We start from the raw sequence: 13,023 nt of genomic DNA on the forward strand, positions 1-13,023 counted from the left end.
TCTTGCTTGTTCTGTATAGTTTCTGCTTGTTGTCTGCACAGTTGAGCAGCACGTCCCAATTCAATGGCTTGCTCTAAAGTTAAGTTCTTCACGCGTAGCATTCTTTCTTGAAGCTGTTTATCTTTTCCCCCGCAATAGTATTCTGTCTCTCACCACTGAATCAGTTTGATCCCCAAACTCACGTGTTTTCACTAACTTCTGAAATTCAGTCACGAACGAATCATACAATTCACTTTCTTCTTGCACAGGTGAATGAAAAACATAGCGTTCCACCACCACATTTTCTGATGATTTGCAAGTTTCGAATGCCTGCATTACTTGTTCAAAATTATTTTCCTTACTGAGTTTAAATGTATTAAACAAGTCCACAGCTTCCTTCCCAATTACATTAACTAATATAGCTACTTTAGATCTGAAGACCTATTGTCTAGTCCAGTTTTAAAGGAATATTTAAAATTGCTGCTGCAATTTCCGCCAGTTTTCACATAAGTTTCCAGAGAAACTTAGCTTCTTTTGTACCTTTGCCGATTCCAAAATTTTCCTGTAGGATGCTTTCACTGAGTTCCACGATTTAACCTGACACCATGTATTATCGTGTTACTTCTTCACATACTCTTAATTGTTAAAGTATAGGTGATTCTTTGTAATTACTAATTATGATTTGTTATAATTACTTTACTAGTATGCCGGCCATATGCTGCACGTTGTACACTGTGCTTTTCAGTCGCTCCATTGTTGCCAACTTTCAAAGTGTTGCCAGATTAAATTGCAATATACATACGATACATCCTGGATGAACTAGATCAGAGTTTTCTCTTGTGCAGAAGTAGGAAAAGACACGTTGTATCAGTATGAGAGGCCGTTGTCCTGCAACTTTCGTGCGACGCATACTGTATTATGTAGCACTATAGAATTACATCCCAAGATTGACGTAAAAACTAAAATTAAATATTTTATTTGATAGTAACACTAAATTGTATATATAACGGTTCGAGATAAATCTAAAGATCATGAAGTTATAAATAGCTACAGTGATCATAAATGAGCTCTTACATTACACCAAAATGTGGTATACTATTATTTCTGTAACGTTTAACAAAATAAGGGAATATTGTTTGGAATATGATGAATGTTAAAAAAAATCATCTACTTCTTTGAAAACGTAGTTGTCCTCATTTGCAGCAGTGACTGAAATTAGGTCTACCGCGTCTTCCTCAAGGGATATACCTTATCTTTTGGCTTACTACCATAACCATGTTACTATAACAAGACAAATTAGTTCTCTATAAATAAGTGGAACGTGTTGCATACTGATTTTTCAGTAATGTGAATTGAAATCTGCAAATATATATATTTTGTTTCGAATCCTCTTCAATATAATATGATAGTGTAAGTTCAGCATTATAAGGCGGGCAAATATATTTATTTTCCATTTTGTTTTATATAAATTAGTCTCACACAACCCAGCAATATTTATATTTTTGAATTTCGGGACTAGGATACAATGAGAGTCTTAGCGTGCATTGCCCAAATGTCCTGATCGGTATTCTGCTGTCTAAACCTTATGTTCCAATGGCTACATCAATCGTCCACTTTGATACCTCTGAATCACTGCTATTATCCTCATATTAATTGCTAGCCGAACACTGAAGAATATGAATAGAACACTGTAACCTCATAACTCTAAGACCTATATTTAAAAACAAAAGAAAGAAAATAATTGCACTGTGACAAGAAATCGTGCGCAAACCATATACCTCAGCTCAATTTTTGTGAATTTGAAGTACAGTTTTTTAAATTGTGTAATTTTACTACTTCAGCTTGTTTCACGTTTACCTCTATAATTTAATCTGTTTGCTTGTAACGTTTCGCTTATACAAGAATTATTAATTAAAAATTCTATTGTCTGTAACCTACTATTCCTGCCTACTATTCAATTCGTTTCAAGTTAAAATATTGTGTTCGTAGTCAGAGTAGAACACCACCAAATACGGAACGAAGTACTTTACAGCTCTTCCCGCTGGTTTAGTTACTAGCGCGTGTGCTTGTAGTTCATTTGGTCCTGTGTGTAATTTATGGTGTAAGTGTACAAATGTTTAATTTCACATTCGTTCATTTTCATTAATCAGCCGACTCATTTGGGGTAAAGGGTATAAAGACGGGACAATAAAGTAAAAAATTTAAGTCATATACTTATTTTTCCAGTAACATTTTTTTATAATTATTGATACATCAAATAGTTATACTAGGATTCTACTTTAATACAGGAATTTCTCATGTAAATGCTACTTTTAACAATAAAGAAAGTTTGATTTGAATCTTTCATATTTACAAATGAAAAAGAAATCTGAGTTTTACGTCCCACGTTATGCCGGTTAGGCTAAAAGAGACGGTGATGATGATTAATGAATGAAATGGGAGGAAACGGAAGAACCCCGAGGACACCCACGCCCACGGTGTTTGTCCACCACAAGCTTTACTTGGCAGGGACTGGGATCGAACCCGGGACCCCAAGCACCAGAGGTGAACGCTTTACCACTGAGCCACCGCGGCCCCCTCTTTCGTATGTACCAAGCAGACATATTTGAGGAGCAACTCGAAATTAATAGGGACAAGCCACACTTGTTTGCTTCTATAGGTAACAACTGATTAATGTCCTCGTCGGTATAAGGATGAGTGATTTCTTTTTAGATTGTTACAAATCGTTTCTTAGTAAAAAGAATGCAGAAAATTGAGCTCCATCATTTTTAAACAATGGAACTGCATGCCGACGAGAATGAGGACTATGCAGATTACATTTTAACTTTTCCTTCCAATACAAATTTTACATAAAAATTGCAAAAAACATATAAAGTTCCATATTATGTGGCTTTTGTGTTATTTGTAAAAACTCGTTTGAGATAACCAGAATTGTTTTAGTTTTTGTGGCGTGATGAATGATATTTCTTTAAATTTATATATACATGATTATTGTCATATATGTTATTGAATGCAGCATTTGAACTACATACAATGCTAAAGACTTGACAGAACAACTTATGTATGCTTCAGTACCTTTATCTGCCAATTCTTTAAAACATCATAAAAAATGCTTGTTTTCACTTGGACTTCAGATAATATAACATTGACTTTAGTCTTCGAAACATATTTAGCTTTTAATTGTACTAAGTAGCAGCACTGAGTAGTTTATCCTATTATTATTATTATTATTATTATTATTATTATTATTATTATTATTATTTACCTACTTACACATGGTTCTGTATTTTGTTATTTTTCAGCTCGAGTTGATACGCTTGATAGAGCGCTGAAGAGTAAAAGGAACAGGAAACTGATTATCTTAACTGGAATTCGAAGTAAATGTTCGCATTTTGATCCCATAAGATTTTCCTAATGTACTGCAACTGAAGTAGTCGAGTTAAGAGTAAGAAGTTAACAATGAATATTATGGATCAGTTAAAAAATTTTAATAGTTTATATGAAACTGTTTCTTCCTTACGTTCAAATGAGCCATTAAAAATTGAAGGTGTAAAAATAGAAGAGAAATATGATATAAAGGATTCTGTCAAATCAAAAACTATGTTTACAAACAATAACTCTTATGATTGGAAATTACATTCCAGAGCAGTTTGTGTGATTGAACGTTTATCCATTGCGTATCGAAATGTTTATGTTAACAAGCCATGGAGCGCAAGATCCAATACTGACCAAAAATCAAGATTTCAGAGAGTTAAATGCAGATCTACACCTGGAAATTTCGGAAAAGCTGGCGACGTTAAATTGGCCGTTTCGAAATTTAGGTGTGTATAGTTTGTATTGTGGTTTAGTTAGCTAGTTTATTTTCCTTGTTTATTTGTATTAGTAGAAAATTCAAATATGGGAGGTACTGTGGAAGTTATGCCTGTTTCCGAGAGATGACCGTTTACTGATTACAACTCTCATAGATGACACTGCAATGTGGATTCAGGGAACCTTAAAATAGTGTTAGGCATATAGATCGTTGAGGAGATTGGAAACAGATAGCCTCTACCTGAAATGGAAACCAATATGTAATACTCCAGACTCTTTATTTTTTTGGCCTATGGAGCCACTACTGCGGTCGCGTTTTGTATTTGGGAGATGCTGTTTATGATAGTACTATTGTTGCTGGGTGCAAAAATTCAGGGAGAAATAAAATCTCCTAGATCGTTTACGGACTGAAAGTCCAACACTCTTTCCGTAAGAAAATTTTAACCAAGTCATAAGAAACAGCCCGAATCCAACCGTAGGACACGGGATAACTGTAGAAAGGCTGTAGAAAGTACAGGGTTCTACTGTGAATTCCAGTTCTTGTATTCCAAACGACCTCAAAGAAGGCCAGCGTGAGAGATAGAGAAATGTATTTTGTTGGTTTTCCAGTACTAACGTAACTAATGCCTGCCATTGGATTGTCACAGGCAATGAGAAGAGGTTTTTGTACCGAAACTTTAAATAGAGTAGCGCTTCTGATACGTCATCATCGACATTCAAACTACCTTGCAATAGTTAAACTGCAGCCCTCGTGACAGTTATCAACGTGTGATTAATCTCCCACTAGTGAAAGTAGTATGAGTATAGTTCTGTACAACAATTATTAACAGTAGTTGTTTTATCATTATTAAAAGTAGTTTTAGAAAATCTTTCATTTTTATTATTATATCAAGCCAAGAGTGCAATAAAAATATAAATATCCGTATTCTAATAAGCAAGTACCATCTAAAAAGATTAAGTTTCATTGTTTCAAAAAATTTAATATTTAATAAATCAATATTAATGAATATTAAAATCTATTTGAAAGATAATTTCATAAGACTTTTACATTTGTCACTTAAGGATGTTCATTCTAAATTTGTACTTCGCGTAAACTCAGCCAGTGGTCTCTGGCCAAAGAGAGTAACTTTGAAAAAAGAAAGGGGAGGTCTTTGGGGAAAAAGGAGAAAAAACAATAAAAAGCGAGGGGGTGGTTAAGAAAAGAAGGAAAAACAAATAAAAGCAATACAAATTTAAAAACGTAAAACATTATTGTAAAGTTAAACAAGGGGTGTGACAAAACGTAAACAAAATAGTCAGTGATTGTAAAGGACGAATGAGAAAGGAGAAACAAAAATCAATACGTAATTAGTTCAAAAAAATAAAAGAATAGGCCAGGCAGTGGAGTGGAGTTGGGTTGAGACTATAGAACTCCAAATTTTAGACTTTAAATTAAGGGGTGTAACAACCTGTTAACAAAAACTTTTAAAGCCTTGAGTTCTGGAAGACAGTTTTAGTGGGGCGACAGGCGGTTGTAACAAAGGATGACACACGATTATTTGAGTTTTCGTGCTGTGATAAAGGACTGTTAGTAGTCAATAGCAGAGGACAACCGAAGACCATATATTATGTTAAAATATTTTAATAAGTGTAATATTGTGATGATGATACTTAATGGATGGAGTACGAATTTTGGAATTTTAAGAACTTTCCAGGATTTTAACCCTTTCACGTACACAAGTGAACCACATAGTAAAATCTTGATTTGTTTAGTATTTATTATAGATTTTATATTAAATATAAATATTAATTAGTAATTTTTACAATATTTTAAATGTGGAAAATCGTCGGGGACATATATGTCCCAATGTACTTCAAAGATACAAAATTGTACAGATTTCTGAGAACTTGTATATATATTTTCTACAACTTGTATAAACTTGTATAAATTTCGCATTTACTACAAATCTAGCTGCCTAGAAACAAAAGAAAATAAGTCAACTCTTTACGTACGACAGTGGTATGCTTGAAAACAATTACGACCTAATACAAAACATAAAGGAACATTGGACATTGAATACACATTGTTGGTACGGTTCTCACTTTTCTCAAAGCACATTCTGCACAGCGGTTCCGTTTCAGTACTTTGATCGAGAGTCCTGGTTATTTTTGTGTATCCACATTTTCACGTCTTTTCGCAGTTGTAGATAATCCACTTTTTTACTGGAATACTGGTTAATCAAATAATGTACAATTCTTTGCTGGAATTGCAAGCAAGTGCGTGATTTTGTTGAGTCTTGTTCCATGTTGTGTAAACCTTCGAATATTTTAAGCTACACAATACAGGAGTTATTAACCACATTACCAATTAGATCAAAAAATAGCCTGAAGTTATATAAAATTTTTGCTTTGCGGTCAACTTCATACGTTACTTTTCACTGGTCCATAAGATCAACTCCTCCCATAAACTTACTATACTTCGATATCAATTAGACAATGAATACGTATTTTCTCAGATTATTTCTGAACTTGTCTTTTTAGAATAGTTACAGGAATTGGAGATATGAAATTAGATATTCCATCCATTTAACGTATGACATATCATCACTTGAAAGGGAGTAAATATCACCTCTTTTCATATCCTTGTCAGCTGGAAAATCTTGGGCATATTTTTCCTGCTCGCATATATTGTCCCACATCCATTTAATTCTTTTCTGCTAACATATTGTACTGCAGATGAATTAAAGAAACTATCAAAATACACTTCGTAACCTACGTCCCACTTGATTTTGTTAGTTGCAGAACAACTCATTCATCAACACCTACCTCTGGATTACTATCATGTTTCTTTTCTGTGTACAAATCACATTGAATTCTTGCTGAATTTGGTTATTAGAAAAATGTAAGTGTTTTCGAATTTCAGATCAATGCAGTGGCATTACGTGAGCAATATACGGAACAAGCAAATTACACTTGACAAATAGCTTCTAATTACTGGCAAAACATGATAATTCATTAGAATGTTTATTCCAAGAAAGACTCAGCACTGTTTGTACTAAATGCCACACCATGTTGTTGAGCGTTGAACTATATGTTCAACCAAAATATTAAAATGCATGACCAACAAGAAAATATCACTAAGTTTGGGTACACAGTGACGCTCTTCAACATTAGAATTTTTATAAAATCAAAATTGTTATCGGAGAAATTCTAGATTTATATTGAAGTTTCCATTTAAAATCAAGGAAAATATAACTTTCAGGATCGAAAGTATTTGAACTTTTCCCAATTTCCTGCTCCGCTGGGGTAGATAGACTTGTTGCTTCCACATTCGAGCTTTCCAGTTTGGTCCAGGCGAAGATTGTCTTCATCGTCATTATTCTCAGCATGTAAAACTTGAATGACTTTCTCGTCCTTGACAAGAAACTCACGTAATCTTGATATCCCAGAAAGGAGATGGAACAAACTGTGAACCTGGGATATATTCGCCTTACTACAAAACGCATATCAATGTTTAAAGCTTACGATTCCGCTACTCCCTTTTGGAGGTGCAACCCTCAAGTTATTGAGAGCAACTCCCTAAAATTGATAGGTCAACAGTCGGTTCGAACCATGAAACACTCAACTTACACCCTCCTAATTTTGAATTTTCAAACAAAAAATGAGATTCTGGAGAAATCTTTATTTAAAGTAGTATTTAGAACAAGTTAAATATTCTGGAAAGAGCGATAATGTCTTTTTCAATAAATATGTTGTTTCAAAAGTAAAGAACGTAACAAACCTAAAATATTATAGCAAGATACCCTTGATGTACATAGGAATACGGATGTCCCACCACAATCCTTGCTCTATAGTTTGTACATTTTTTCATGAATTTAATGAAATGTCACATGAAAGTATTAAATAATTATTCATAATTCTAAATCCACTCATCGTAGCTAGAAAACTCTACTGCAAAACAGAAATAAATTCGAGATACGAGCCCAGAAAACAACATGGAAAGTTACGACTTCCAATTGTGTGGAAAACAGTGTAAACTTCAATGTTGTCACCACAATTCTTGCTATTTATCAGTTTCGTTCTTGATAATTACGAAAATGTTACTAGGATTGATCATTTAAGCATTATAAGAGACGTATAGTAAAAATTATAAATGGGACAAATATGTCCCATGTACGTGAAAGGGTTAAACTCTCGAAGAACGTTCCGTGAATTGGACAGTAACGGCAACACGAAAACTTTCCACACAAGAAAACAACGGAGCTTCTTGCTGGGAGTAAAGGAAAATGTTCAATGGGCTGTAGTCAGCGAGAAGGTAAGGTGTCATTTTATCACTTGAATTTTAAATGCAGTGCGCAATAAGAAACTATAAAGCAAATGACACACACTCAATTTAAAGTTATTTATAATTTAAGTAAAATTAACTTTCCCTCCTTTTGTATAATCAATTTAATTATTTGTATTAAAGAAAAATGCCAACTTATGTTCTTGGTTTAGGTAAAAAGCCAACTTATGTACTTGAGTTAGGTGAAATATATTTTCAGTAAACTTGTAAGTTTATTAAAAGTTAATTGACAATTTTGCAATTAACAAAAATATTTATTTTCTAAAATAAATATTCACTATCATGATAACCGTCTTGTATTTGTGTATTTTATTTCCGTTAATCTATTCAACCTCTTAAATTAGCTAAAGTAAATAAGTTTTCGTTATCCCAAATTTATTGTCAAGGTAATAAAATAATTATAATACAAATAACTGTAAATAAAAAGCTAGCAGCAAACAAAAAACTCAACAAAAAACAAACCCAACAGACCCTAAGATCAAAATAATTAATATATATATTATAGTAAGTCATCACAATTTTCTAAGTTTTATGTTTATAGTGTGTATGTCGTCAAAACTGTGTTGTCCCCTTTGACTTGACACATACGTATATGTTACACATATCGCTTAGCGTCGGGCTTATGATCTCTGCAGAGTGTTTAGGTTAATGTACTACCATGAGCAAAATAAATGACGCGTCTCTTTATTTTGAAGTTTTTCGAAAATATCTCCGTTTTCTTTATATGTTCGAAATTTCGGAAGGTTTCCCCAGCAGGACAGGTTAATAACAAACCCGTTTTTAATATTTGTGTTAGATATTAGCTTAAAATAAAGAAATTAGAAGCAAAAAACCTTAAATCGACAGAAATCTCGAGAATTACCAACTCTGCTAAAGTGGGAAATTTTCAAGAACACGAGGGAATTCTGCATTTCAACACGAAGCAGCGACATCTATGTCATTGAGAGAAATGTGGATTAAATCTACAAACTAAACTTTTAACGAATATTTCTAGTATGTCTTATTATATGCATTATCTGCAAACTCCAAATATATAAATATATGCTAAGTATAACATAAAGATAGAGCAAATAGTGGAAATTATCTATGGAAAAGGACGAATTGGTAGGACGATCGTAATGAAATATAGTCTTTACCGGAACAGGCTCAGTTCACGTAAAGAAACAAATAGCTCAGTTAGTTAAAGCAACGGGTCTATATGCTGAAGGTAGTGGGTTCGATCCCATGGAAGTGCCGTTATCATTTTTATCACTACACTACGGTTATTTTATTTATTTTTTTATTTGGGAAAGAATCAAATTGTAACGTATGTGTAAAACTCATGACGATACCAGAAAAAGAAAAAATGCCGTTGTCGCACTTGCATTAGCGTCCCTAATTTTGTTTGCAAACAGTTTCGTAATTATTTCCCCTGTGCTCACTGCTCACCATATGCTCGCTGGCGCATAACGAATGTTTCCCAGTAAATGTTAATTCTAATTTGGAGAATTTTATAAAGTTTCACAATATTTCTCACTAGATAGTCTTCTATCTACGTGTTTGGATATTTTGATAACAGATTTCCCTATTAAATGTTTAATTTTCCCTAGATGTTTAATTACGGAAAAGTTTTACAATGTATTTGTATTGAATTGAAATTGTTTTGAATTTACTACATAAGGTAAATAGACCGAAGGAGGAGAACTCAAGTAATTGATATTCTACGTAAAGGCAACCTATTGTAGAATGATGATGCTTCTTACCTTCAGCACATAATCTTTACGTTAGAGAGTCAGACAGAGAAAAATCCTGGTTTTTCCTCCTCTGTGACCACCCATCTTAAACCTCTATATATCATTGTTCGTCTCACAAAATTTCGGTGCTCCAGAAACATTCAAATAATAATAATAATAATAATAATAATAATAATAATCCTGAATATGCCATCCTTACATAATGTAAGGATATCTTAGTTTCCTAGTTTAAATCTTAAATATCTTAGTTTAAAATGCTTTCTTTAGTACTTATTTGAGCAACCATGTAGGAGAGGGTACGACTTTTTATTTTGCCCCTCTCATTTCAGTACCCTTCCAACAGAAAGTAATTTTTGATAAACAGGACGGACAAAATGAATAAGAAATATATTTACAGCATCCTCTCCCCTTTCATGATTGGAATATCACGTAATATTTTTTATTCTACGAAAGATGGCCCTGTGCGGTTAGGGGTAGGTAACTAAAAAAATACCTAATATATAGCGCCCCTTGATTGTAATATTACCGCTTCTTTATTTGTACGAGGGAGCCCCTACACAATCAAGGGTGACAAAAAGAATAGGAAGAGTGTCTATTGATTCCAGTGGTGGATCCAGCACGAACTCCTGGGGGAGGGGGGAAAAGTGAAACATTCTTTTGATGATGTGAAGCTGTCACAAATTACCACTTAACTAAACTAAACAATAGTGGGGGGAACCGGAACCCAGTCAGTTTAAATTGATGTAAAAGTTTAATTTTTGGCTTCATATTAAAGTTTTCGTTTCAAATGAGAATTTCAGTCCAAGTGGTCAATGATCAAATCTCGTGGGGCTCTTCAGTGTAGGCTAATACGGCTCCCTTATGAGAAAAGGCAAAATTATTAACATGTTATAGCTTTAGAATTTTTCGTCTATTTTAAAGAAATGTTTTGCTTCGTATTAAAGTGTTGGTTCCAAATGACAAATTCAGTTCGAGTGGACAATGATCAAATCTCCGGGGGGGGTCTTCAGTATAGGGGGCTACGGCTCCCTTATGGGAAAAGGCAAAAATATGAAAATGCTTATAACTTCCGAATTTTCCGTCTATTTTAAAGAAATTATTGGCTTCATATTAAAGTCTTGGCTTCAAATGACAATTTCAGTCCGTGTGGACAATAATCAAATCTCGGAGGGCTCTTCGATGTAGGGGTTTCGGCTTCTTTATGGGACAAGATTCACGTAGTTGATATTGCAAAATTGTTTTGTATATATAAGTGGAAACTTGCACCATTTGGTTAATTTTACCTCTTATGTTTTGCAGATTCATATTCCAAGCAATAGTTACTTCACAGAGCTAAAAGAAGGCACTTACTAGTTTCATTAAAATGAAAGTCTTTTATGAGAGGAGCAGACGAACGAACAGGCACCCAAACGTTGGTTGAGTCGTACGGTTGAAACTCGTTAAGCTCGCTTCAATTATTATTATTATTATTATTATTATTAATAATAATAATAATAATAATAATAATAATAAAGCATTGCAGGGACCTTTGGTGCAGGGGGGCAGTGAAATTTGAGGTGGACAAATACCGTGTGCATGGGTATGTGTTTTCTTGAGATTTTCCATTTTCCTCCCACTTTATTCATTTCACCATTTCATTCATCATCATTCTCCCTTAGCGTAGGTGCATAATCGTCCAACGTTAAACTAGATATTGCAATTTCAATAATAATAATAATAATAATAATTAATTCAACTGAAAGGACTGTAATTTATGTGGACAGCAATTATCATAAATATGCAACCATTATAAAAACAATGCTTTGAGTAGAAAGATAATCCTTCCCAAGTGTTAACGAATGCGCACGAGATAAGACATGTCTCGAGAAAGAGACAAGACGCGCTTTGTGACATCCAAGATAATACGAGGCAAATGTTTTGGACACGAGATAGCTTGTAAAATGTCTCGTCTTGTCTGGAATGTCTCGAAAACAAAAGTCTAAGTTTTAAAATTATTTTTCAAGATCTATTCTCTCAGAAGTAGTTCTCTGCCTTAAAATTAATAACGACATTTGTGATTTAAAAAAAAGATAAACAATGCCTAAAGTTAATAGTTAACTTTTCGAAAAGAAGCTTCATTAAGGGTGAACCTGAAAGATGTCCACAAACTTCGGGAGGTAATTCGTGACATCAAAAGGAGACAAATGGTCCTCTTGCAGTTTTCGAATTCAGCTTCGTTGTCGAGATACAGGGTTGCCAATTGGTCGTGTTTGAGAAACTCACTGGGAATAAATTCAAGTCCAAGAATAAACTACTACTCATATATTTTTCAGGTCAATTGACTTATACCATGTTGTAAGGTAAAATATTTATTTATGAAGTGTGTACAAAATTCGCCAGGGTCTTTTCTGAGAAAATCGTCGAGAAAAAGTCACCTCCAAGAATAAACTACCCCTCGTAAATTTTTCTAAGAGAAATATCTGATACTGCAATATAGGGTTGTTAATTAAATATTGATTAATGAAAAATAAACAAAATTGTTAAAACCATTTTCGAGAAAATAGCGTTTTTCGATTTTCGGCTGTTTGTAAACCACACTTATTTTAGGCGGTAGGAAAAAATGGAAAAGCTCCTGTAAGAATACTAAGTAAACCCAAAGTTTAAAATTTGGTGTAGATAAATTGAACGGTATGGCCTCTAGGCGAGTGCATATAAAAGTGTGCCGAACGGACGGACCGGAAGGACGGGTGTCGAAAAGTCACATTTTCGGTATGTAGACGCCATGAAACATGTAAATCCGTTGAAATTTGAATTTGATATTATTTTCACAATCACTATATTTTCTTCTCTCTTTTGTCGCTCGAAAAAGAAAAGCCTGAGTTTACCACAAAAAGCTAGGGAGTTTCTCAAAAAAATATTCAATTACAGGGCCACCGCACTAAACTTTTTCAATTCAATTTCTTAACTGTGTTAGGCCGCAGTTGTTACTGAAGTGTGTATTTGGATAATACGAATAAAATTATTGTATTATTCAAATACATCGAATGTCAGATTATCGAATAAAAAACTTCGATTGAAGAAAATTTACACTACAAAACTAACAAACACACTTTGAGCACATTTTCATTAGACATATAATAGACCAATTAATGCAATCATTGTTTATGAAATATGAAAAAAATCAAATGAGTCACTTTG

General features: G+C 33.6%; 1 protein-coding gene across 3 annotated transcripts in view; it reads left to right on the forward strand.

Annotated features, from left to right (window-relative positions):
- Positions 1–13,023, forward strand: part of LOC145692547 (uncharacterized) — a 49,753-nt gene that overhangs the window by 22,507 nt on the left and 14,223 nt on the right. For all 3 annotated transcript variants that reach the window (XM_081767860.1, XM_081767862.1, XM_081767868.1), the window contains exon 2: positions 3,282–3,800. In XM_081767860.1, the coding sequence (XP_081623986.1) occupies positions 3,439–3,800 (362 nt within the window). In that variant the 5' untranslated portion in view covers positions 3,282–3,438. The remainder of the gene's footprint in view (positions 1–3,281; positions 3,801–13,023) is intronic.

This window comes from Thermobia domestica, chromosome 1, assembly GCF_964235325.1.
Source record: "Thermobia domestica chromosome 1, izTheDome1.hap1.1, whole genome shotgun sequence".
Classification (NCBI taxonomy): Eukaryota; Metazoa; Arthropoda; class Insecta; order Zygentoma; family Lepismatidae; genus Thermobia; species Thermobia domestica.